At 43.1% G+C, this 27213-nt stretch overlaps 2 protein-coding genes across 7 annotated transcripts; one reads left to right on the top strand and one right to left on the bottom strand.

Annotated features, from left to right (window-relative positions):
* The first annotated feature begins 1461 nt into the window (after positions 1-1461).
* itgb4 (integrin, beta 4) lies at positions 1462-21998 on the top strand. Of its 4 annotated transcripts, none has more exons than XM_026315353.1 (42): positions 1462-1479; positions 5510-5592; positions 5727-5809; positions 6272-6373; positions 6495-6699; positions 6780-6876; positions 6993-7164; positions 7417-7680; positions 7813-7902; positions 8026-8148; positions 8566-8733; positions 8822-8898; positions 9028-9236; positions 9679-9782; positions 9873-9968; positions 10131-10263; positions 10373-10498; positions 10897-11015; positions 11100-11133; positions 11229-11423; positions 11503-11606; positions 11696-11754; positions 11894-11917; positions 12008-12156; positions 12255-12434; positions 12523-12671; positions 12863-13070; positions 13175-13492; positions 13681-13853; positions 13973-14153; positions 14414-14551; positions 14632-14814; positions 14907-15035; positions 17324-17491; positions 17589-17738; positions 18102-18236; positions 19305-19454; positions 19693-19881; positions 19992-20147; positions 20256-20420; positions 20577-20696; positions 20781-20921. In XM_026315353.1, exons 2-42 carry the CDS (start codon positions 5517-5519, stop codon positions 20909-20911), a joined length of 5832 nt encoding a protein of 1943 aa, XP_026171138.1. In that variant the 5' UTR covers positions 1462-1479; positions 5510-5516; the 3' UTR covers positions 20912-20921. The 4 variants fall into 4 exon arrangements, with proteins under 4 accessions (XP_026171138.1, XP_026171139.1, XP_026171137.1 ...); XM_026315354.2 differs by lacking the exon at positions 1462-1479 and adding an exon at positions 3251-3576 and having other exon boundaries at positions 20781-21998; XM_026315352.1 differs by lacking the exon at positions 1462-1479 and adding an exon at positions 3251-3558.
* A 192-nt stretch (positions 21999-22190) lies between these two features.
* LOC113135370 (butyrophilin subfamily 1 member A1) lies at positions 22191-27041 on the bottom strand. Of its 3 annotated transcripts, XM_026315356.2 has the most exons (11): positions 26913-27039; positions 26428-26523; positions 25165-25256; positions 24968-25066; positions 24787-24894; positions 24535-24693; positions 24111-24251; positions 23943-23994; positions 23692-23718; positions 23448-23474; positions 22191-23349 (listed from the first exon to the last, which is right to left on the bottom strand). In XM_026315356.2, exons 3-11 carry the CDS (start codon positions 25225-25227, stop codon positions 22790-22792), a joined length of 1236 nt encoding a protein of 411 aa, XP_026171141.1. In that variant the 5' UTR covers positions 25228-25256; positions 26428-26523; positions 26913-27039; the 3' UTR covers positions 22191-22789. The 3 variants fall into 3 exon arrangements, with proteins under 3 accessions (XP_026171141.1, XP_026171143.1, XP_026171142.1); XM_026315358.2 differs by lacking the exon at positions 26428-26523 and having other exon boundaries at positions 26913-27041; XM_026315357.2 differs by lacking the exon at positions 26913-27039 and having other exon boundaries at positions 26428-26835.
* Positions 27042-27213: the final 172 nt, after the last annotated feature.

Here is a 27213-nt window from a genome sequence, read left to right as displayed (position 1 = left end):
ATAGTTTGGAATTCTTACATAAGAACAATGTACATTTTACAATTTTAAGATTTTTTTTCAGTCTATTTAGAGTTTGAACGAGGCTGCAGAAGGGGCTCAAATCTCTGGTTAGATCTGGATATGATGCTGGATGCTGGAATACAAAACAGATTGTGGTACAGACCTGAGTCATTTATGTTGAATCATCCACATATTTGGCTTCCAGTATAGTCATACATTTGGTACAGTTGATGAACAAATGTTCTTGTATCACAACATGCTTCTTCAGAGTTTGGAACTCAAAGTCCTTAAAAACAGAAGTCCCTGACATGTGAAGTTCAGCTTGTTGCACCATAATGGGGGATATCATGGGGGATAACACTAGGTGAGCTAGGTTGGACTGATGCTGTGACTGATCACTCAGAGTAACTTAACATAAGTAACATATTAGGGACTGCTCTATGGAGAATAGAATTCCTATATTTATTAATACCTGATTGTATTATTAAATACATGAAGATGTGAAGCTTGTTAGTAGGAGATACAGTAAATTAACGATGCATCTATATAACAGCATGTTCAGTTAGATCCAGGTCAGTAGGGTGTTATTTATTACAACTCAGGGTGATAACTTTTTTTCAGACTTTATGGTGGAATACGACAGGTTTTATAGGGACAGTAGTGCTGTGCACATTACGTCCCTGTAGGAATGTTATCGCGATGATTCACCGCCTCAGGTGGGTGTGTTAATAATACGCGCGCACATTTTGCAGGTGAGCCCGCGAGACACACCCAATGTACAGCTTGTACTGAGCAGGTCCCAACTTTCCCCCTGACCAAACCTTCCACCCGTTCACATACAGATAACTCACAACGTGTTTGCGCAACGAAATACGAAGATACTTTCAAGTTGTCCTGCTGTAGAGTCAGTCTGTCTCTTAATCCTTATAGTGACCAGGCAGGACACTAATATAACTTTAGTATTTCCTTAACCCTTCTTCAGTACTTTTGTTACCATATATATAAAAATATATATTATGTTATAACCCCTATGCAGTTTTTTTTATTATTTGTACCAAAATAAAGTTATAAATAGCGGTCAGCTTTGTTTCCGTGTATGTATATGGTTGTTTTCATAATTCTTCTAACGTGCAGCTCTGTCATAGTAAAATGTTTCTGTGTGCTGTGGTCTACATCCCTGCGGAGGATTTACTGGTGGGAAAAAAAGAGTCTCCATTATAAGCTCTGAATGAACTCACTGAACCAAAAAGCGCAGTTTTTGTCATGTAAATTGGCGAGGAGCTGTTCACCCCCCTGTTCACCCCCCTGGCTGAGAGGGGAGAGATTCTTGTCAGGCTTGTCCTCTGAATCCACAAACTTGTGCTACTAATACTTTTTTTGAGGGTGGAAACTGTTCTGGTTTCCAAAATCAGCCTCCATGAGGACCGAGTGTCCGTTCAGCTGATGGGTCCAGTTCACCACGACCACATCTTGTTAACAGTAAGTGACGTCTTAAGTCATAATGTTTGCAAAGGACAGATGAGATCAGTTCTGTGCCACAGATGTAATACCCGTGGTCTTTGGTGTACTGTGTGTGTGTTTTAATGATTTAGTGAACAACTTGTCTAAAGTTAAGTGTTACAAATGAGCTTATGTGTGGTATATTCTAGCGTTAGAAAGCACAGTAGATTTGATTCTCTTTTCAACATTTACAATATACATAAATTGCTCATATTAACCAGTCAGAGTCATAGCATGTGTGTACTAAAGGTTCAAGTCGAGCATGAAAAGTACTTTATGTCCTGCACTTTAGAAAGTCATGCACAAATTAAAAAATGATACAGCAGGTGGGTCACACCCTTCCATCTCCTCCCTCAACTTGTGAAATGGCTGTTTAGTCTGGCGTTGCTGCCAGAGTGTCGTCCAAGAAAGCCAGAGAGAGGTGGGAAGAGTTGTTTCTGCAGGAGGTTTTATTCCCCTGGGGAGAAGTTACCCATTGTACCAAATCAGATCTGGTTGCTAGGAGCGTCATGGTGTATGTCCCCATTCAGACTGCACAGTGTGGTGTGTACAGTGGGGAGGAAAGAAGCTGTTTTCTCTTCTGAGTCAACAGCTCCTTGTATCCTACATCTACATCACAAATATTGGATTGATTCTGGTGTGGGTGTGATAAAGTTCAATGGCAGTGATTGAGATGAATGTTTAGCTCCTACTGTGTGGTCTGCTGGAGTCAGGAGGAAAAGCCTTTCCAAAGACATTACACAGCTTTCAGTGAAATTGGTTTTATCTGCTACTCCTACTGCATTCTCCAAAATATTATTGTAGCACTAAATCAAATCCTATTACAATAGCATCTATCAAACAGGAATGCAACACAAATAAATCTAAATCTATGAAACTAAGCAGATTCAAGTAAAGTGGGTTATAGAGCAGGTGTTTACATAAAATAACAATTAACATAATAATAATTTCAACAAATTAAAATAATAATCTTATTAAAATAAGATTTCTGTGAATCCTGACCTGGGAAAAAAAAACATTCAAAGGCCAAGTTTAAAGAAAAGAGGAACAAAATTTCACAATCTAGTCTACTCAGGCTTTGTAGGCTCCTTTGTAAATGACCATGGAAACACAATTAAGCACATTGAGCACTAGGATTGAGTGCCAGGGTCACTGTGCCATGCTGGTCCCCCTACTCAGGAATGCAGATTCCTAGACTGGAACTTTATGTCTTCCACAAAGCGACTTCACCTTCAGGAAATGGAGAAAAAAAACATGTGGCAGTCTTAATGTTCATCTCAAATATTTGACAAGTAGAAAATGTGCCTGTAAGTAGAAAATGTGCCCGTAAGTATGAGCACACAATTGTGTAAACACAAGAGTCACAAAGCCATTTCCCGTAGCCTGCAGGCAGTGTTCTGCTCTGTGTGCCGCTCCCAAGAGCTTGGGAGGAGGCAGTGGAAGGAGGAGCCTGGCTCTCCAGTGTCATGCCTACACAGGTGAACTCCTGTCGGGGTGGAATGCAGCAGGGAGGGGGGCCTCCACACACAGAGGTGTGGAGCTTTTCACTTCTAACACAGTGGGGAAGGGGTAGAGATACAGGAAGGGAGTTAACCCTCTCCATCACAGCTACTCACCTGGATAGGGAAGGGAGTGTGTGGGTGTGGGTGTGGGTGTGTGTGTGTGTGTGTTTGTGTGTGTGTGTGTGTGTGTGTGTGTGCGCGCACCCTAAAGCCGAAGGAGGGATCAAGTCACAGCACACAGTCAAATTCACTCAGTTGCTCTGTCTCTCATATCTTCCTCCCATATAGACTCCTGCACACATGAGGACATACACACAAACACTCAACTCTGCTGAGTTTAAGGGCAAATAAGTCAATATTTGACCAGAGTCGATTGTACAGGAAGGAAAAAACAAAAAGACAGAAGAGAAACTTTGAACTTGGACTCAAGGACTTGAAGATTTTTTTGGTTTTTAACACAAGTGGATACAAACTTTTACCCAAATCTTGGGTCAAACAAAGCAAAAAGGAATTCGCTACTTTCTTATTTACTGTTGGACTTTTGGACTTGGACTTGGTGAGAACGTAATAACAGGTCTGTTAGAGCAGTAATCTCTTTCTATTCAGTCATTAATTTCCTAATGGCTCCATTGTTTTCTGTGGCATTCATCTTAAATGTGTTATTCTGTGTCTTGTGAATCTAATTATTGTGCCAGGTCGTATTTGTGTGACTTTTGAGCAGGATGAGGAGCTGTAAGGTGTGGGTTATGTAACTTCATATCTCACCCTGTGGTTTTGATTGTGGTACTAGAGACTGAACTCTAGACAGATTTGTGTTGGGCTCAGAGATTATTTTATTATTATATCATTTTAGCTGCCCTTTCTGCATGATTGCCCATATCAAAGCAAGATTACAGTGCAGTACAGGTGAAGGATGGACTGTTTGAGTTTTAAGGTGGAATACAGAGATAACTTCAAAGGCATGTGTTTGGTGAGATTTAGGTTGCCAGACCCTGAATATGACCCTCAAACTTGTTATCAATAGCCCCCCCACACCCTGATGATGTCAGGACAGGGTCAGACCCACACCCAGCGGTGGTATGTTCACCTGGCAGGCATGTTGTTGTCTATAGAGACAACAACTACAGCTTTAACCTCCGGAAAAACATGTTTTTCTGAGCCTCGGGCTCATTCAGACTTTTCAAAGGAAAAGTAGCAGGAGTGACTCAGTTCTATTTTCTGTCTCTTGGAAGCTGTAATTTGTGTCTCCCAGTTTGCTGCGAGTGTTAAAAATGCCTGCGTGCCTTTGATTTTGTCTCAGAGAGAGCAAAACACAAAGTCCTTTTTCTCTGCTCAGCTCGAATTCCATTACTGATTCTGGTCTGGTCTTTTTGCCCTGGACCCACCTGGTTAGTGATTTATTGGACACCTCATGGCATGAACTCACACACACCTGTAGTCAGCTCAAGCTCACAGCAACGTGCTAAGGTGCTTTTCCCATGTGTTTTCAGGCTGTGTTTTCAACTCGGACAAGTCATCCTCTCACCTCAAGCAGAAATTCCTTCTCGGTGTTGTAAATCTTCAAAGCACAAATCAACATTTTTGTGCACTGTGGCACAACTATCTGCCCACTGAGACAATCGCTGAGACATTTCAGGCCACATAGTGCCCTTTGTTCACTCTCCACCTCCTGTCTTTGAGTAGAGGTCATTTCTGCGACTTCCCGTCTATCAGATTGTTCTCCATCCAAGATTCCAACATGAAATTATAAAGTGGTTTTATTGTGAAGAGTCTACACAGCATGTCGCTCAGACTGTTTCCAGGTCCCACCCTGTATTAGTCTCCTTAGTTCATTACTCTTTTACCATTTTTTTTATCATGCCTCAGCTGGTTCTTGATAGTATATCTCTGTCTAAACCTAACATTAGGAGAACAGTAGATGGTGCACCAGGTTCCACTGCATGAAAGACACTATTTAACTTCCTGGTATGAAGAGCAAGTCCATATTATCATATGACCCAGTCTTTGCTGGGAAAAATCTCACTAAAAAGCTGTGCTATCCAAATTGCAGTATGTCATCAAGCTTTCTGCCTAATGGAGGTAAATTGAATTTTGTGTGTGGCAAATCTCAAAAGTACTAAAGCACTAGAGCTAAGTGAGAAAATCTGTTATGTGTAAATGTGGACTGTGGGTTGCCATTTGTGCATATATTCACGTGTATTTCACTCATTTTCAGGAGGAAAAGGTTTTTAAACAGTGTCCTTATGGTTGTTTTCCGAAAGTGCAGGCTGCCTTTCTGTTTAAGCCATTCTGATAGTGGCTCTTCTCACAAAGCGAAGTGAAAGGGAGGCGTGCCAAGGCCTGTTCACTTTCTCTGGGCCTTGACCGAGGGAAAGTGACAGGTGGTTCAAGTTACACCTTAGCCTGCAGAGGTTTTAGTGGGGGATAACTGTCTATCTCTGTAAGAGTGTGTTTTAGCTGTGAGTATATTTTATGTGACAGTACTTGTATTCATTTTTGTGTTGCAGGAAGGAGATGGGGAGATGGGCGCTGCATCTCTCAGTGGGGCTTGGGCTTCTAGCAGTCCTTTTAACCTGCTGTTATGCTGAAGGTGAAACTACTAATTTGAGTTTTTTCAGTTTCTTTAAAGAAGTCAGTTCTTACCGTGTTTCATGGGTCTGATTCTCAATTCGTTGCCTCTCTGTGACTCTTCCTGACACCCTCCCCTCTCATCCTATCCCACAGTGAATTACTGCTTCGCTTCCAGGTCCGAGACCTGCTCAGAATGTCTGCAGGCTGGGAAAGGCTGTGCTTACTGCACCGATGAGGTGAGAGCACTAACCAGAAGGAGAATAGAGAACTGCCATCAAATGTGTCTGTCCTGAGATGAATCATTGGGTCTATGGCATGCCAAAGAATGAAATGCTTACCACTGACCAATGTTTTGCAATATGCATGCTAATGTGCACAGTAGTAGTACATTTGAAAAAACAAGTTAACAAATTACAATGAATAATTTGACCACAAATGAAAAAAACAAAACAAAAACGTAGTGTCAACCTAACAGCTGTTTCAAGGCTGTCAGTTGCATCATGTCTGTATCAGAGGTCAGAATTTGCTCAGATTCCTCCCAAAGTATGAAACTTCAGTCACATGCTAATACAGCTGATGGAGCCATCTGCATGACATCTAATTAGAGTTAACAGAAAGCAAGAAAATGATTCTGATGTTAATTGAAGGTTAGACAAGTAAGAAGAAGTGACTAATCAAACATCTTCCTGTTGGCACAGACATTTAACCGTGCTCGCTGTGACCTGTATGAGAATGTGCTCGCCTATGGCTGCAGTGCTGCGGCTATAATCACAGCTCAAAGCAGTATGATGATTGAGCAGGTGAGACTCATCATTCCATCAGTCTTTTAGTCTCAAGCTTTTATTACTGTTTAAGTCAATAATTCTTAAATTGTAACTTTCCTTTGTCCTTCCTGTTCATTGCCCCCCTCTTACTGCTCAGGCACAACAAATCAACATGAGGCTTCAGCAGTCTCAGGTGTCTCCACAGCAGATGAGCATGACCTTTCTCCCAGGAGAAGAGAAGATGGTGGACGTGGAGGTGTTTGCTCCAACCAAAGGCCCCCTGGATCTTTATATTCTTATGGATTTCTCCAACTCCATGGCTGACGATTTGGACAACTTGAAGAGGATGGGCAAAGAGCTGGGTGAGTGGCTTTGAAACACTGGTGTGTTGTGTTAACAAGTATGCTGACAGTGTAATACTGATGGAATGGATTGCCTGTAGCTTCACTGGTGGGAAAGCTGTCAGACGACTACACCATCGGCTTTGGAAAATTTGTGGACAAAGTGATTGAGCCACAGACTGATATGAGACCCTCCAAGTAAGACAGAAGAACACACTGACACTCTAAGCATATATATGGAATAGTGTAGTGTAAATATATATATATATATATATTTTCCTCTTTCTCTTTGTTTTCACTCCTTTGTTTCTCAGACTTGCAGAGCCATGGCCCAACAGCGACCCACCATTCGCTTTCCAAAACGTCATCAAGCTGACCAGCAACTTGGAGTTCTTTACCAGTGAGCTCCAGAGAGAGAGAATATCTGGCAACCTGGACCCTCCTGAAGGAGGATTTGATGCCATATTGCAGGCTGCAGTTTGTGGGGTTAGTAGGAATGATAAGTACAAAATCAGACACTTGTAAAATTAAAACCCAGGTCCAAAAACGTCACCTCTATCAGTGAGCTAAGGTGTAACCTGACTTTTAATTCAGACAATATTAAATTTGAAATAAAAGAAAAAGCAATCTTTGTATGACATATTAAATGTTGGATATCTAAGTAATAAAAATGCCCCTTTTCTCAATTCATTACACTCAGGAAATTCTGCTCCCATTTTATTTGTTTTCTTCTTCCAGGATAGAATTGGTTGGCGAAACCACAGCACTCACCTCCTGGTTTTCTCCACCGAGTCTGCCTTCCACTACGAGGCAGACGGCGCCAATGTGCTGTCGGGCATCCTGCCGCGGAACGATGAGCGCTGCCACCTGGATGCAGCAGGCAAATACACACAGGATATATATCAGGATTATCCTTCAATACCTACACTGGTTCGTCTGCTGGGCAAACACAACATCATCCCCATCTTTGCTGTCACCAACCACTCCTACTCATACTACGAGGTTGGTGGGACCAGTGTTCAGATCAGCTTTCATTCAGGCTATGCTCCTGAAACACAGTGTCAGGTTTTTATATTGGCAAGTTTTGGTATAGGTAATTGTTTTATGTTTTGTATTGTGTGTGCTTTTCTATAGAAACTCAAAGAGTACTTTCCCATCGCTGAGGTTGGACTGCTGCAAGAAGACTCATCCAATATCTTGCAGGTCATGGAGATCGCCTTTGAGGTAAAATGTCACCTGTTAGGTGGAAGAATATGTTTCTGTTTTTTTTTACACTTTCTGGCTCTCAGTATGCAGTTAAATCATGATCAGATTTCTGTTGGCTGATGTTCTCATATGTTGTTTCAGAGTATCCGTTCTAAGATGAGCATCCGTGCAGAAGACAGACCCAAGGCTTTTGAAGCTCAGTTCTTGTCCACCAGTGGAAGGGTTGCAGAATATGGGGCCTTCGATTTTAAGCCTGGAGCAATAGTAAGAGAACTATTTTTTATTGGAAACAATGTGATTAAGGATAAGGCAGCACAGTGCCTTGGTGGTTAGCACCGTTGCCTCACAGCAAGAAGGTTCCTGGTTCGAAACTCAGCAGGGACTTTTCTGTGAGTGTGTGAGGTTGTTTGTCTCTATGTGACCCTGTGATGGACTGGTGACCTGTCCAGGGTGTACCCCTGCCGTTCACCCAAAGAGAGCTGGGATAGGCTCCAGCAGATCCCTGGGACCCTAAATAGGAATAAGGGGGTATAGATAATGGATGGATGGATGGATGGATGGGTGGACGGATGGATGGATGGATGGATGGGTTTAGTAATGACTGACTGAAATCATTTGGGTGTGATAGGTTTTACAGACCATTAATCAAAACCTCTGTGTGTGTGTTTGTGTGTTCTCCAGGGCAAGTTCAAGATGCGTCTCAAAGCCCAACGGATGGTTGAGCAGGACCATGTCTGTAAAGCAAGGACAAATGAAAAAGAGGGAACAATGAGAGTCAAACCTACAACCTTTAATGCTGCTGTCAATGTTAAAGCCTCAGTTTTGTGTCCAACGTGTGAATGTGAGAAGGTAGAGACACAGAGTAACACTGAAAGAGGTGAAGTTAAAGTCATTTATATATGGGCGAATAATCCCAGCATCTCTTTGATCTTTACAGACTCGCATCCCTAAAGCACCCAGATGCCATGACAATGGAGACCTGGTGTGTGGGAAATGTCAGTGCTATGATAGCTGGTAGGACTTTAATTATTAATTCTTATAAAGAATAAAAATACACCAATACACCACATATTTACTTGGGTTATGATATCTCTGTCTTAGCAAAGGTTTTTTCACTTCATGTTGTCCACGTGTCTCCTTCAGGGTGGGTACATTCTGTAACTGCTCCAAAACTACGTCAGCTTTGGACACCAGCCAGTGCGTAGGGCCGGGTATGACGGAGCCTTGTTCTGGCCGTGGAGACTGCCTGCAGTGTGGAACCTGTGTGTGCTACAACCCAGATCAGTTTGAAGGACCCTACTGTCAGTACGACAAGACCCAGTGTCCAAGATACGCCGGCTTCCTCTGCAATGGTACAAAAATTTGACTAAATATTTAATGTCACATATAATGCTACTTATGTGCTAGCCTATTAATGAATTTCTCCAGTAACTATAGTCAAACTGGCTGTCATGCTTCCCATTATAATGCCAATGCATCTAATACATTATAATACTAATGTATTACTAATTACTAATTACTACTACTAAAACAAGTGAAAAGAAATTGATCAGAAGTGCAATATATGAGTTCATATACTGTATGTGCAACTGCTGAGTTATTACTGCAGTAATCTTACTTAAAATGTACTTTCACTCTATTGCCCTTATTATTTTAATTTATTAATCAGCATCTTTTCTGCTTGCTACTAAGAGTTTTTGATTAAAAATGTTCACTGCCACTATTTCCTCTCTCACACCATTTACCCCTTAGCTACGTCAGTAAGAAAGTATTTCATCTTTTTTTTTTTCTCAGACCGTGGCTCTTGTGTTATGGGTGGATGTGCATGTATAGAAGGCTGGGAGGGCAAGGCCTGTGAGTGTCCCAAGAGCAATCAGACCTGTCTGGACCGTAAAGGGGTGAGTAGAGCCGTACGGTGTTGATTTTTTTCATCACCTCACCTTGCACTCCAGTCTATCTTTGATTGACCATGTATTTATCTGTGACAGGGTGTCTGCAGTGGGCGAGGTAAATGTGTGTGTGGTCGCTGTGAGTGTCCACAATCTGGAATCGAGATGACTTCAACCTGTGAGCCAAATTTCCAGGTGTGTGAACGTAGTGTATGAAAATGTATTTTTGTGCAGGTATGTCAGGGAGAGTGTGTATCATTCTACCGGTGCCTCATATTCTTTATCATAATCTGTCTGTACACATGCTTGTGTAGTCTTCCCTGGCCTTGTGTGTTGATGTGTGTGTATCGCGTCCAGGCCCAGTTGGGTGTGTGTGAGGCTACAAGGAGTTGCGTTCAGTGTCAGGCCTGGAAGACAGGAGAGAAGAAGGACAAAGAAGCATGTGATAAGTGTCCCTTCAAAATAGTCATGGTGGATGAACTCAAGAAACGTAAGCAGTGATGTGTTTTCATGAAATCATTAATTAGCCAGATACACTTTATGCTTTTACCAATGATGACAATAATAGTTGATATATGTGTGTACATATGTGCTTTCAGCGGAGGAGGTCCTTGATTCATGCAGTTTCCGTGATGAGGAGGACGACTGCACATACCACTACACTGTTGAAGACCCTAAAGGTCGTTTAGAAAAAGTCTTGGAGGTTCAGGTGCTTGAGAAAAAAGGTGAGCTGCAGCTTGGATGTGTGTCACATAGGATCTGTGCACCCATGGAATCATTTGTTACAACACATTTCTGTTGTTCTTTGTGCTTCTGAATATATTTGCTCTGAACTGACTCACAGTGTAGATACTATATATCATAAACTGCTTTGAAAGCCACTTTGTCGTGGAGTTATTTCTTACATCACCATGTCCACTGTCCACCAAATCTGATCAAACCAGTGTTTTAAATGTCATTTAAAGTGTGAGCACCACAAACAAAATTCCATTTATCGCTACTGGTTAAGTAGAAAATTAAAATAAAAACTGTATGCATGGTTACATGTAAATATAACTTAACTTTGCGTTCAGTGTGATCATTGTGTTTTAGCATTATCTCCTTTGTGTGATGGCCCTGCCAGATTGTCCCCCTGCTAGCCTCCTGTGGTTGCTCCCTCTCCTGTTGTTCCTCTTGTTACTGTTGGCACTTCTGCTGCTCTGCTGCTGGAAATACTGTGCCTGCTTCAAAAACTGCTGTCAGGTACAAACGCTCACATTTGGACTAAATAACTGATATTTCTATGTCGCAATTGAAATAATGTCTCTTCTCCTTCCCTGAACACAGAGCTGTCTTGCCCTGCTGCCTTGCTGCAGTAGAGGTAAGGCTTTTGTCATATTACATCTGACAGAATTGCTTGAAATCGTTCATCTCCTCACCAGGACCATATTGAATATATCACCTTACTCTCTGCAGGTCGCATGGTTGGATTTAAGGAAAATGAGTATTTGCTCCGCCAGTCTCTGCTCACCTCAGATCATCTGGACACTCCAATGGTGAGGACTGGTCCACCCAAAGGAACAGACGTGGTTCGCTGGCAGGTCACAGATAATGTGCACCGAGGACCCAATCACCCTCAGGCTCTGATAAAGCCCAACCCTAAAGAGACCAGTAAGTGTTAAATTGATTTTTAAAGCTAAATTTTCTAAGAAACAATAAACTGACCTTGATTCTCTTTTTTCATATCTAGTCCCGTTCCCAGTCTCACTCCGGCTAAACAGGTTGTTCTCTGAGAACCTGTCTCGGCCCGAAACCAGAGACGCCGAGCAGCTCCGCAAGGAAGTGGCCGATAACGTGAGTGTGTCTCGGTTCACTAGTGTGCATGTGTGGATTTAGTGTATGAAGACGACTGTGTCAACGAGTACTGTATTTATTCAATCCAGCTGAATGAGGTGTACAAGCAGATTCCTGGGGCCCAGAAAGTGCAAAAAACTGCATTCAGGTAAGATGTGTTCCTTAAAAGACCAGTTTTTACGCTGCGTGTTGAGTAATTGTATGCTTCAGTTCTCTTCATATTCTCACAATAATGGAAATTTCATGTCACTTCTCTGAGAATTAAATATGCGTTTTGGTTCTTGCAGGATGCAAAGAAATGCTGGGAAAAGGTAATGCTCTGACTGACGCAACAGACAACAGCAGAGTTTACTGGCTTGGTCATGCTAGTCTAACTTTTCTCTCCCTGATGTGCTCTTCAGGCAGGACTACACTATCATGGACACTGTCCTGTCTGCTCCTCGTAACACCTACCCTGATATTGTCAAACTCACTGAGAAAAATGTCCAATCTGGAAACTTCCAAGACCTCCCAGTTGTGCCAGGCTACTATACTGTGGCCACAGACAGAGGTGTGTGTTAACTGTTTGTATGTGTGGGGTAGTTTGCTGTATATTTTAATCTAATAATTTAAGTTTCTCAATAAGTCTGATCTGTACTTCCTCTGCAGAGGCTGCGGGAGCTATAGAGTTCCAAGAAGGTGTGGAGTCACTAGACGTTCATGTGCCACTCTTTGTCAAAGATGAAGATGATGACAAGAAGCAGCTGCAGGTGGAGATCAGGGATGTGCCACTGGGCATTGCTGAAATTGGAAAACGTTTAGTCAACATCACAATCATAAAAGAGCATGGTGAGGAATCTGTGACCTAAGGTAATGGGAAAATGTGCAACCTTCACAATAAATTGCTTAAACTGACCTTCCCCTTGTTTCTCCTCAGCCTCCAGTGTCTTCTCATTCCTCCAGCCAGCCTACACCTACAGCAGGCAGGAAGGGGTGGCCAACATCCCAATCAGCAGAGAGATCATAGAGGATGGACGTACACAGGTCACATACCGCACACGGGACCTCACAGCCAAGGATAAGAAGGTGAGCAGACTAAATGTACTCCTAAATTTAGATTGGTAGCTTTAAACCTATTCAAATGTTGGGGTGATTCCTACTTTTTAAAATACTTGGTACGGTATGTGGAAGTGTAACTGTAAGAAATTTAAAGCATCTGACAGGTGAGTTACCGATCAGCAGCACAGCCCTATTACTAACCTGGTCTATGTTTTTAGGACTATGTGACTGTGGAAGGAGACCTGACCTACGGGCCTGGTGAGACCCAGAAAGTAGTTCCTGTTCGCCTGCTAGAGCTGAGTGAGAAAGATGGCCTCTTGGAAGACAAACAGGTTAAGCAGTTTGTCATGGACCTCAGTAACCCACGGCAAGGTGCCAAGCTGGGGCGCTACCCAAGAACTACTGTCACTATTGCAGACCAACCAGGTAAAAGGACATGAGTGGCTATGCATCAGTGTGCCTTACGCTTACTCCCAGCCAAAACAGTGATTGCTAAGGTTTCTTCTGTTGCTTTCCATGATCTTATCCAGAGCCCAGTGTGGTGATGTTCAAAAAAGGCACCCAGAACTTCACTACATCTGACCCAACGTACACCATCCCTGTGGTTCGGACGCGCAACGAGGATACACCTGCCACAGTTAAATGGCGCACCAAGAAGGCCCAGCGGTTTGAATTATCTGGTCCTCTGAAGTTTGGTCCTGGAGAGACTGAGAAGAACATAGTGATTGAACCGAAAGTGCACCCAGGGCCAATCCATCCAGAGACCTTCCAACTTGAACTGTTTGACCCAAGCAGCAATGCGTCTCTTGGAGAGAGGAAGACCACCCTTGTCAATGTCACAGATGGAGGTAAGACACAATAGGGATATGTTTTAAATTTTTCACAAAAACATGGACATACAGATGACATGAAATAGCCTTTTTGGAATTTTAAGTGGTGTATCTGAGTTTGTATGAAAGAAGAAATCATTCTAAAACAGAGGTACTGTATCTGGTGAATGTTTGCTTCATCTTCTAACTTCATCACCTTCCTGCAGCTCCCAGACCATTAGAGACTGCCAGGAAGCAGGAGAAGAGCTACATAAACCAAAGTGTTACCTCTCCTGGTGGTCGTCTTCTTGCTCCACCAAACCCTAATGCCATCCCAACTGGACCCAGAAGTATCCGCCTCAACTGGGACCCACCACCTGGTAACCCTATGGGGTACAAGGTACATGGCCTAATTAACATGATGAGAAGCTTCAACTTGTGTTGGTACATATATTTTACAATAGGTATTGTATTTGTCAAACGTTGTATCTTATGTCTCTTTTTACTTTTGCACCTTAGGTGAAGTACTGGATCTATGGTGACCCAGAGAAAGATGCCCAGGTCTTAGATGTGAAGACCCCTCATGCTGACTTAACCCACCTGTACCCCTATTGTGACTATGAGATGAGAGTGTGTGCCTACAATGCACTGGGAGATGGCTGTGATACCAATGTAGTTACCTGTCAGACTAAGGAGGATGGTAATTATTGTGAATCCAGTCAAGTGCAGCTGATGAAAGAACTGTAGGAAACAGATGATGATAATATGAATGGTGCAGATAGAACTTTCAAAATAATACGCATCAGCAATTGCTGGGAGTAAAGATTTAACAACAAATAATTTCTAACTAATATAAAAACTAGTTTGTGTGGTGCAACATTTTTCAATAAAGTAAATGCTCATGTTATAACTCTGCCTTGTTTGACCTTAAAAAAAAGCTCCTGTTCTCTCTTCCTCCAGTGCCTGGTGAGCCTGGTCGTCTGGCCTTCAACGTCATCAGTCCAACTGTCACTCAGCTCAGCTGGGCGGAGCCTGCAGAGACCAATGGCATCATCACGGCTTATGAGGTCATCTACACCCCCATCGATGATGAGCTGAGTAAGACTGATTCCCCCTTAAAACACAAAATACTGTACACATGGCTGCATTTTCATCATATCTTATTCCTCTGCTCACAGAGCCTGTGGGAGCAGCTAAGAAAGTGAAGATTGACAACCCCAAGAAGCGAATGCTATTGATTGAGAACCTCCAGAATGCCCAAACTTACCAGTACAAGGTCCATGCCAAGAACAGCGTGGGCTGGGGCCCCTTCAGAGATGCTACCATCAACCTGGCATCTCAGCCTGCCAGACCTCTGTCCAGTAAGTTTGAGACAAACAACTCTCTAGAACAAGTACAATGGATCTGTGAGCCTCCTGACAAGAGATTTATTTCTCTGTTTTTCTGCCCCTAGTTCCCATCATTCCAGATATCCCTATTGTGGATGCTGAGGCAGGAGAGGAGTATGACAGCTATCTGATGTATAGCAATGAGGTGCTGAAGTCCCCAGGAGGCTCTAAGACACCCAGCGTCTCTGGTGATGGTGGGTACCCAGAGCCAAAACCACAAGCTGCTCCGATCCACTGACAGTATAAACTCATTGTGCAAGATGCATGTGATAGCCAGACTTGCTATCAGGGTTACATGGCTCCACTTACCTTCAGTCTGCGTTCTCAGTACTTCCAGACATGACTGCTTTATTCCTATACTCAAAGTGTTTATACAATATTTGCTGAGGTGTCATTGCCCTGTCAGGAGAGAGATTGGACAGCAATGAAACATAGGTCATATCTGCGGTGCAGGAAATCCTCCAATGTGTGAGACGCCTCCCAAAATATCAAATTAAGAAAACCTCCTCAGCTCCCCTCTGACTCTTTTACACTTGTGTTTTTCTTGTCTGAAAAGGCTAATATTAATAAGGATACGCTGGAAGGGTTGTGAGGCTCAGACATGGCATCATTCTCATTGCAGTATAATTTCCATCTGGCAGGCATTTTTCCTGCAGTCAACGCCCCACCCAAGGCAGCAACAAAATCTGCTTCCAGTGCATCCCCAGATATCTGCAACAGAAGTGCTTTTCAATCACAAACCGCAAGGCCTCCCTCATTAAATCTACTGTCACTCCCCTACTCCTGCAGAGGTTTCTGTGCTTTCTGGAAGACAAAGCTGATGTTACTTCTAACCTCCAACACAATTTGGATTTTTATTAAAGAAATAATACATCTCTATATTTATATCTATCTTTATCTATATTATATATAGGTATAGATAGATTATGTAATCCCATTTCTGTTACAGCTTTTGTAAAGCAATGTGTAGTCAAGCAAACAGTTGATGCTTGTTCCCTACATATCTATCCCTCGCCTGCTTGCTTCTCCCCTACGACTCCATATACAAGGTTGGCAATATGTCAAGTTGGTGGGGTCCAACCTGGATCTCCGTAAGGTGTCGTGGAAAAAGCAGGTGGACATCATCCCCAGTCGGCTCAGCACAGACACAGAGACGAACTCAGATGAGGCCCCCCACCCCAGCTACACCCAAACACCCCTGCCAGGTGAAGACCACTCCATCAGACCCACAGACAGGCAGCTACTGTAGCATGTCAGCTATTTTGCACGGCCAGTCGTGTGCCCGGCAAGCCAGCCAACACTTCTCTCTGCCTTCGTGACATGATCAGCTCAGAAATATTATCATTTGCCTAATCATTCAGTTCTGGGCTTCAATCCCCTTGTGCCTAGTTGGCACTTACCCCATCTGTCCTCCCACCCCATCTGCTCAGAGAGGAGCGCTGGCATCAACTGCCCACACCTCCAGTTGATGATCGGGGGCAGGCTTTTTCAGGTGCCTGTCGCTGTCTGTCCTCTCTCCATCCCACTGCGGAGGTAGTGATCAGGAAGCAGCTTGTTGGGTGTGTGTAAAGGCTTAGATATTGTGCGGCTCTTAATTAAATACAGTCTCATCTCTACAGGGCAGTTTCAATGATGACACCTTTTCTTGCAGCTGTATTAGTTTTCATTTTTCCATGTTCCTTTTTAGATGCAAAGCACCTCATGAAACTGGTTTCTGAAAACTCACATTTTGTAAGCTGCAGATTCTCTACTGTTCTGACATGTTTCCCACAAGCCAACAGCAGCAACAGTTTAGATGTAAAAATGAAGATATGTTTATGTTGCCACCAACAGGCAGGAAATGTAAAAACTACCACAATTCTATCATTTTAGTGCCACATGCAACAACATTAGGTAAACAAATTAGTACTAGGGCTGGCACTCTGGTCCCTGGCACCAGAGGAGTCTTGACAAATGCAGAATGATTTTCCATTAAGTGTGTTACAGCTTTGGTAAAAATCCCATCAGCTTGAGCTGCACTTTTTTTCATTTGACATATTAACATGCTAAACTACCTGCTTAGAGTGTTACTTTGTCACTGTCAGAATGCCAGCATTCTTTTTCTTTTACATAGTCACTGTTTCTGTGGCTATTATACTTTAATACAATTCATTGTTTGAATATTCAGCACCAAACGCAGACTCTTTAGCAGCCAGAAATAAAAAACACCAATTACCTACCTGTGGCACAATTGACAAAATTCCTTTACTTACCTGCTAAACTGTTGTTGCTGTTTCTGTAATCTGTAAGTGGCACAAAGTGGACTGGAACAAGTCATCTGAAGCTGCTGGTGTTTCCTCTACACTAGCCTTGCTGAATCTGGTTTTGGGTGCTTCACATCAGCGGTCCAGTGCTGTTCCAGTCAGTGTCAGGATGTTTAAAAGCTATCTAAATTTCCTAAATTTCTATTGAAAATCCTGGCATCCATTGTGTTTTCTTACAGATTATATGATGAACGGGAAGTGGGACCAGAACTTCCTTTTCCCAGGAGGTTCAGGGACACGAAACTTATCAGCATCGTCCTCTCCTATGTCCACCCTGAGCTCAAACTACAGAGGGGCAGGTGGCTCCTTCACCACAGAAACAACCACCACCTACATGTCTGGAGCAGGTAAGATGGACAGCAGTAATTGCATTGAGAAATAAATATGTAAACTGAGCATCAAGGTGGTACGTGTCTTTATACTTATCTTTGTATCATATTGTAGGAAGCCCTCGCAGACAGGATATGATTGGAGGTGGGGTACACACCTCAGAAGTCATCATGAGGAAACGCTCGGAGAACAGGAATTACACAGATGAGAACATCCGGGACTCTATCGTCATGGGAGATTTGTCAAACAAGTTCCCACCTCAAAGTAAGCTTTAGACCTCAGCACTGGTTGGAATTTACTGCACAGTAAATGTAGAAGGGAAAGGTTTTACTTTGGAGTGCAATGTTTAAGATGCCTCAGCAGGTAAACTGAAAAAGCATGTGACGTTGATAGCTTGGACATCTAGTAGCAGGGTTGGGGCTGTTGGCTGCACAGCAGGCTTATCCACACAGACTTTGCAGGAGCTATGCTGACTATCGCTGTTTCTCCCTCCCTCCCATCTTTTTTTTATTTTACTTCCTACCTGCTCTCCTCCCTCTTGTTCTGTGCCACTTCTGTTTTCTGTGCATCTTCCCTTTATTGTCCTGGTGTCCTCCTCTTTTGCCCCCCTGCTCAATGCGCCATCAGGTGGGTTCGGCTACACTGGGATGCAGAGCAGCTCTCAGAGCCATTTCAGCTACAGCCTGTCTCAGGGGTCGAGGGCCAGGAACCCGTCTTCAGATGTCAGCGAAGCCTTATATAATCTGGACAGGGTGCTCCAGGGTAAGTCTGCAGCATACAAGCATGACGGCACAGATGTGTTTGCTGGGTGTGACGTTTGTCTTCATCTTCAGTCATCTTCATCCCTGCTTCTCTCATTTTTTTAAGGGTTTGTTGTCTGATCTGATCATGTCTATTGTTTGTTGTCTGTGATTTAGCTACGTCTGGCATACCTTGTATTATTGTATTTCCTTTTTTCTTAGCCATCAGTTTCTATATGCTATAAATTACATTTACATTTTTGATCAGCCTTCTTGTCATTCAGACATTGTCCAACAGGAATATGTTTGTGATTTTTTCAAAGCTGCACTAAGCACTGTTTTATTTCTAATAATATTAATTAAGAATATTAATATTCTAATAATATTTACTATTGATCAAACAACTATGTGCAATGTGACATGGATCACTTGTAATGACCAACCCGCGTAAAAAAGACCAAAGGTCAGTTCAGCTCTACAAAAAATGATAGCATCTTTTAGCTGATTGTTTTGGTTTACTGGTATCCAGACACATCGCAGCTCCCATCAACTCCGACCACCTTGCCACAAAATTAGCAATTAGCTGATGAACACAGTAGTTAACAGAGTTAATAGCACTGAGGTATTTGGTGGATTGGCAGAGATCAAACCTTAGCTAAAGAGAGAGTGCATACTGGAGTTTGTCAGGTGGCCAGAAACATGAAGCTCTATGGAAGCTGAATGTGTAAACAGCCAAATGTTTGCTAACCTGTTTATCACAACAACTTTATATGGTGATAATATGATAGATTTGTGTTTGTGGGTTGTACTGATGCCTCCAACTGGACAGAAATCATTAATGCAGCTTTAGAGTTCTTAGATATCAGCATCCTTGAGTGCACTCACAAGAAGAGTTTAGATATAAATACATGCAATAAATGTTCAGTGATTTATGTCTCTGCACATTGTTTGTAGACTGTGTCAAGAGAAATATATGTCTGTCTGGGATAAAGGGAAGAATCACAAAGTCTGTCCCTTACTGTCAAAAAGAACACATATTTACAGTGATTATATCCAACAGTGTTCTCACTGTCTTTCTGTTATGCATCAGATGCACGAGTCTCTCCTGGTGTCCCAGACACCCCCAGCAGACTGGTGTTTTCTGCTCTGGGACCAACTGCCCTCAAAGTCAGCTGGCAGGAGCCACATTGTGAGAAAGACATCTTGGGCTACTGTGTTCTTTACCAGCTGCTCAATGGAGGTAGATAAACACTGGGACCAAAGACCATTTACTACATAACTGTGTTTGTTTGAATCTGTGCACTAGGATATAAACATGGAACACAAAATGAAGGAAATCTTTTTAAACCCTGTCACAGAGAATCATGCTACACATTCACTGATATTTTAGAAACTCTTAATTTTCCTTCACTAGCTCCATTTTTTTGTCTCTGCAGTATTTACTGCTGACTCTAAAGAGCCTGTGTCCTGTCCTGTAGGTGAGATGAAGCGCATCAATGTGACGAACCCAGCAGAGAACTCTGTGATCATCCAGGACCTGTTGCCCAACCACTCCTACCTGTTCAAGGTGAAGGCTCAGAGCCAGGAGGGCTGGGGTCCAGAGAGAGAGGGAGTCATCACCATTGAGTCTGCCGTCGATCCCAAGAGTCCCCTCAGCCCCATGCCGGGTATTGATTCTGATTCTTGGATGAACCCACGTCTTCCTGTTGTCACTATAGGGACAGTGTTCCTAACTTTCTCTGCTCTGCTTTTTCTTTCTCTTCCTCTTTGCCTGAAGGCTCACCGTTTACTCTGAGCACTCCCAGTGCTCCAGGGCCCCTGGTCTTCACTGCTTTGAGTCCTGATTCTCTGCAGCTCAGCTGGGAGAAACCTCGCAAACCCAATGGAGACATCCTGGGCTATGTAGTGACCTGTGAACAGCTGCATGGTGGAGGTGAGCTTCACTCCTGTGTTATGCTTTGTAGTTATGTTATGTAAGGTGGTGATTTCTAGTCTTGATTAGGACACTGCTCTTCTGACATGTGATTCTGGTTTTCTCCAGGTGACATGCGTTCCTTCCAGGTGAATGGCGACAGTGCTGAGACCAGCCTGACTGTCCCAAACCTGACCGAGAACGTTCCCTACAAGTTTAAAGTTCAGGCTCGCACCACTCAGGGCTTCGGTCCAGAGAGGGAGGGCATCATCACTATTGAGTCTCAAGATGGAAGTAAGCTGAGTTTTTACAGCATTTAATATGAAAACAAATATCTCATAACAATGGCTGTTAGAGACTGAAAGACAGTCATTTAGCATTCCTATCACTCTCTCCTAGTTTTGTATATGTAGCAGTATATCAATATCAGCATTTCGTCACCCTCTCTAGGTGCCTTGTCTCAGTATAACAGCCAATCAATGACAAGGAGGGAAGTGTTCCACATGCCACCTGAAGTCACCACACGAACCAACATCTCACACACCATGCTCAATGACCCCTACTTCTCAGGTACAGCTAAACACTTTAGTTTCCCTTCTGGTCTTCTGTAAATGAGATATATTCACACAATATGTGCTGCTTCCTCTGTAACAGATGGGATGATGATGACCGCACAGCACACAGAGAGCAGCGGCATAGTGACCCGTCAAATCACCAAAGAAGTGGTTCAGAGGAGCGTCATGGGAGGAACGACTGTCACAAAGAAGATGTTTTATGAATCCTAAGAGCTTATTTAACTATGCCAAAGGTCCAACACAACGAGGAATCCTGAGATTCTCTTCTCAAAAATAGTTTGCTTCAGCGTACTCACACATAGTGTATGTTTTTATGTGTGTGAGAATGGGATTTTGTGACCAAAAAAAGATTTGATGAAATAAATACATGGAGAGGCCGTTCTCTCATGTCTGTTACAAACTGTGGCCACTTTCATCCATAGATGGGGCTTTTTAACAAATCCAGAACTTTCACTGATGCTTTTGACATATTCTATTCCACTTCTTTCCAATAAGAAAGTAATTTTGTGTCAGATTCCACTCTCTCTGTTGGTTCAGATCTGGTAAGACACTCCAAGGCTTTAAAATGAGGCCAGCACTGGCCACTAATCTGACTGTGGTTCAGTAATCCAAAGTGACCTCTCCTCTTAGGCTCCTCTGCTCCACCTGTCTGTAAGAGATGTTCTGTCTGTGTGTGATGTGTTTTCAAACCCAACAAATTAGAATCCAAGTGGACCTGTCTTGAGTGATCAAGAGTGTCAAAGTCATGAATTTAGGGCTCATGTTCATAGATTTGTATTATATTAAAATGGGATGTTTTTTCCAAGCATATTTAATACTCGTTAAGATTTTTTTTATCAAAGGTTTATGCTCGTTACTTACTTATAGGCACTCCTACTGACACGAAAGGAGCACGATAATGATCTGATTTGATGTAACCTGCTTTTGTATTTCATGTTTTATACTCAAAAATGTGGTATACACAATTTCAAGATCCATTTCATGCATTTTGTTGACTGCAAGGCCACTGCATTTTGCCTTTTGAGCACATTAATATTTCAGTTATGAGATTTTGATGTTTTAGGGAAATGCTATAAAGACAGAAAGATTGTATTTGCTTCAATGCAAGTTCTACTGTGTTTGACTTCACGTTGTGGAAATTGCTTTTGGAAAACATAATTTGAGGACATTTTTTGTTAGGCAATATAGATAAACAGCTGGTTTCACTTTTTACCAAAACAGTTCCTTTTTTATGTCAATTCTGTTGCACTTAATAAAGATTTGAAAAATAAATCTCCCTATTATATATCTAAAGGAATACATTTTTGTCTGAGTCATGTGTGACAGACAAGAAAGAGCATTTACAGCTAATTTATTAATGGGAGGAAAAAAATGTAATCTTCATATTTCAAGCATAAACAAAAACACAGCTGCAACAACAAGCTCACGTCTGACAAATGTTTGCAGGAAGCTTGAGACAAAGAAGCAAACAAAGCAAGAATTAGCTCTTCACATGCATCGACCCAGACTGTAATTATCTGCTGTTAGCGAGCCCCAATCACTTCCACCCTTTAACTGCACAGAGGCTCAAAGTTAGCTGGTCGTACATCCGTTCTACTGTGAGCCTGCATGCTAATATTACACCGATGAAGTTATTAGTCTGTAAGTATTTCTAATCTCCAAGAATAAAAAAAGTATATTCATACAGTCACCATGACATTAAAACTGGGTTTTTGTGTTTTTAATATTTTGGTCTAAAAGAAACACTATATGGTTATTTCTGGCTTGAGGAATTCCAACAAAAACTCAAACTACCAGACAGAGAAAAAAACATTTTCATTAGTCTAAAAATTTGTTTTTACCAGACAGCATTAAAATATTCATATTCACAATACAAACAGTCAAATACTATATGTCTCTATGAAGGCAGAATAACAGAAAGTGTAATTCAGATTGATGATGACTACTGTTTCTGATCTCACAAGGCAACCTGAAAAAGGAGTCAAACTTTAGTGCAGGACCAACATACAAGATTCAAATTAATGGACAAAAATAAAAGCACAGAGTCTGCTGAGAATCAGGACAGAAAAGTGATGTGTGTTCAATAGTTTAGTTCCAGAGGCAAGGCCCAGGGCAGAGACATGGCTGTCTGACATCTGCAGGCCTGATCACAAGGTCTTTGACCACCTCCACAGTCCCAAACACAGGGTACAATTCATCCTTGAACTTCTGGTTATAGGTGTAGAGGTGAGAACGCCTCTCCACGTCATAGAAGGACAGCTGGCCCTGCTCATAGTCCAGGTACACCCCAACTTTCCTGGGCACCAAGCTCTGTGGCAGCAGGGTGGTGGGCACCGTCAGAGCCTTCAGATCTGTGCCCCTCTCCAGACGCAGGGTCAGGTAGCCTGTATCCGTGTTGAGAGAGCGGAAGCCCTGCCTCGCTGCAGACGCTGTAGTCACGCCCAGCCGCCAGTCCCGCTCGCCCACGTCCACCTCCCAGTAGTGGCGTCCAGAGGTGTAGCCCTCCTGGCCTACAGCACACCACCAGCCAGTGAAGCGTTGCTGGCAGTGTGGGACATCACGGTGCTCCAGGCCGCACCGCATGCGCTTTCCGTCACTGGAGATAAGCAGGTCTGGGTTGGCTGAGTCTGAGTCCAGGGTGACATCCTCTGTGGAGAACGGAACGATTACAGATGATAAAATCAGATAAGAGTATGATGAACAGATGTGATTCTTTAGATTATTTCTTGACCAAAGATTTTTATACCTGCTGCCTCACAAATCCAATTCCACACTGTGAAGAAAAGGAGAAGAAAGTGCTAAAATCTAGATTTTTATATTTATGAAGGTAAATGTGACAACATATTAAAAAATACAGCAGATTTAAGATCATATCACCCAAACCCAGTCAACAAACTAATGAAAAAAATCATTAGCTACAGCCGTGCAACTAATGCAGTAATGTAATTTCAAAGCAATTCATGTTGACAACATTTAGGATTTCCACTTACAGCTGTGTGGGATGTAGCGGACAGCGTCTGAAAGAAGGGTTAGGATTATTTAATTCCATATGTTGATATTGATTAATTTCAATGGAAGTATAAATAATGGCATTTTAGACAGCTTTTTGGCATCCTGAAGCCTGACTGTATGAATTCTTTATAATTAGATTTTTTTAATGTGAGGTTTTGTGGATTGTTCTTCATCTTTAACAACTTCCAAAGTTAAGATGTGTCAAATGATCTGTCAGAGGTGCACTCACCAATTCTCTGGCTCTTCTGCTTTCTCACCAGCCATTGCTTAGTCACATCCTCCTACACACACACACACACACACACACAGACAATGGAAACATAAAGACTGGATGTTGAGTTACACACGTACTGTGCAGCATGCACATCTCTCATGTTTTAACTAAATACAGCCAGACCTTTACAGGGCTGTCAGCGTTCAGCACAGCCAGCATTATGAGCTCCATGGCAGGGAGCAGATTGGGCAGACGACCTCTCTTCCACTGGAACTCCAGGTCGTCCAGCATCATGAGCACTGGTTCACCTGGCCAGATAGTTGGCTGGAAAGAAAATGTTAAAGAAAGTATGAATTAAGTGGTTGGGATTATTCAATAAAAGGCATTCAATCAAATCTAATGCAGTAAACAGTGAAGGGAGGCTTCCTGGTCATACCTCCAGGATATTACAATTATGATGGGATCACTGGTAAGAATGGGACTTAGCTTAATCATCTTTATCAGATCCAAGGAAGGAACTGGGTCACACTTTAATCACCAGTCAGCTGCTCAGTCACCACAAGAAATTGCTGACACACATCCTCAATGTCCAGTGGCGTATAGTCACCTGAGGCCTACTTTTAATCTCCCGTGTCCAGTCCATGATGACCCTCTTGTAGGGCCCCATATCACACTCCCCCCCAGCCTCCAGCATGCAGAGAAGGTGACTCTTCCAGTCTTTCTTCTCTGACTTCCCATACTGGTAGTCAGATGGGATGATCCTTGGCTGAAACATAAACATTTAATCATATACAGGAAATCTACAGTAGAAAACAGTTGCTGGAAGCTGTCTGGGACATAAATGGCACCTGTTGCATACCTGCACTCTCTTCTCTAACACAGCAGCCCATTCTGTGATAAAATCACGACACACACTGGCTGGCCAGATGTCTTCGCTGGTCCAGATGTGGCCGAGGATGTTTGACCTCTGGTGTGAATAAAGATACAGACGAATGAATGTTATTTAGTGTGAAACAAGGAGGAGGAGGAGGAGACCTTACCTGGCAAATTTTGTTGAGCTCTCGTGCTAATTCCATAATAAATAACTGACTTTCCACCAGCGGCTCCTTCTTCTCAAGTTTCACTCGTTTACGAGATTCCTGGAGCAAAAAAAACAGAGGATATAAGTTGAATTACAGCATGGAGATGTATGAACAAATGCATCACTTGCAGAAAATACAGAATTGCGCAACCATACCTTGAGTCGGATCTTGAGCTTTTTGGCTGGCTCGATAAGAAACTGCAGGCAGTCCTTCATCATGCTGGCAGCTGGAGAGCAAGGCCGATGCTCTGTGGTACAATAATAAAAAGCTTTAGTACACTGGCACTCACCTCTGTCAAGTGGCGGCGCTGAACTGTGGCTGACTGGGCTCTCGTCACCCACACAAACTGACGAGAGAGCAGAAATCAGTAATTTATGAGAGGTGGCAAAAGGTGTGTGTTTAGAGAGAGAGAAGCACTGCAGGGCTTCCATCACAGCTCCGCACTGGAAGTCCACAGAGAGCTCGTTATCAGGCCCACTGAGCTATCATTAGGTGAGGAGGAGGAGGAGAGAAAAAGGGCCCACACACGGCCAGAAGAGAGCCTGTCCACCCACTCCACACACAAAACCACAAAGTGAGCGGCAAACAGAGGAACTATGTAGAAATAGGCAAAAAATATTGCACAGTAACAGGATTTCCTGACGCGTGTGGGCCGATGCGCTTGGATCACAGCTTTGAAATTGGAAATTTATTCCCAAGGAGATCAGAGACAGCAGCGCAGAGCACTTTTAAAACACTGCGGAGGGTGCGGGGGATTGTTGGCCCAGTTTGCTGTTGATTCAGCAGTCCACCCCTGCACGGCAGCTTGATGCATTGAGGGGATTTGCTGTTCTTTCTGTGATGTAAGGGTGGCAGCTAAGCCAAAAGATGTTGGTACTGACTCTCCAAGGACTGAAGAAAATATATGCTATGGTAAACCACACACACACACACACATTTGTTTCCATTTCTTGTGGGGACATTACTTTCATTTCCTGGAGACTTGCCCTAACCTTAATCATAACCACTACCTACATAACCCTAACACTCTAACCTCAGCCTTACTTTAAACCAAGTCATCAAAAGTGATTTACACACAGGGGCCCTGGATTTTGTCCTAACAAGGAAGCCGAGTCCGTTGAATATGATGGTGAAGGATTCACCTTCCATCTCCTTGCAAATAGTTGATATCAGCTGATTATTGTCATGCTAATAGATGGGTTGGGCTCTGCTGACAAACTGTAAATACACCATGTGGTGAGTTTTTTCAACATAAATGAATAAATCTGTTATGTCTGAAAAGGCCCTGGTGTGTGCTGCAAAGGAAGACAACACACAGAGCCACTGAGCCTGTTGACAACAAAGTAGTCACTCTATACGGAAAGATCGGAACATATTTCATAGTAAATGCGTGGGAAATACACTCCTGCGTGACTTACCTGGCGACCTGTCAGGAGTTACGTGTACTGGGAGAGGGTTTATTTTTGGCAGTGGAGGCGGTAGGCGGTAGGATAGCTGTATGTTGTGGAGAGGAGCTGGAAGATTAGAAGAAATCCAGGATTACCAACCGGTGCCATTGCTATACAAACCCCAGGTAGCTGACTTTCTATATTAGGAGACACACACCAGCATCAAAACAAACACACTATAATAGACCGCGCAAGAGGAGATGCTGGAATAACCTAAAAATGTATGTGCGGACTTTCAGCGTTTTTCTCTTCAGTCAGTCGTCGACAAAATGTCTCATTTTGAATGTTTATGCTACAATAAGGATGAACGAATAAAGTGAACGTTAGATTTTCCAAATATGGATACCAATTACTATCAGGCAGACAGATGATTTTAGTTACGCCCTAAGCGGCGGCACAGTTGAGCCTAGTTAGTCCATTCACACAGACCTGGTGTTAGAGAAACAAAGTCTGACCGTGCCAGGGGAGAGTCTTCCTTTCCTGCGGACAACTTTGCGAGGCTCCGCTGTGGTGTTCTGGCTGTACTCTGCCTGCTTCAGCAGCGTTGAATCCACCTCCACCCTACACGGACGCAGCTTCACGCTACAACTGCAGCGGCACGCTCAGCGCGCGCTCCTCTCTGCCACGCGCCGCCACCTGCGCGCAGCCGCAGTGTGAGGGGGAGCCGCGAGGGGGCGCCACACGACTCCTGTCCAGGTGCTCTCACTGTTTCTACATTTCAGAGGGTGTGGAGGATAGTTGGTGTGGGTGAGGAGG

The sequence above is a fragment of the Mastacembelus armatus genome, chromosome 19, assembly GCF_900324485.2.
Source record: "Mastacembelus armatus chromosome 19, fMasArm1.2, whole genome shotgun sequence".
NCBI lineage: Eukaryota > Metazoa > Chordata > Actinopteri > Synbranchiformes > Mastacembelidae > Mastacembelus > Mastacembelus armatus.
Note: the sequence above shows the minus strand (reverse complement) of the source record. Positions and strands in the feature narration are given on the sequence as shown.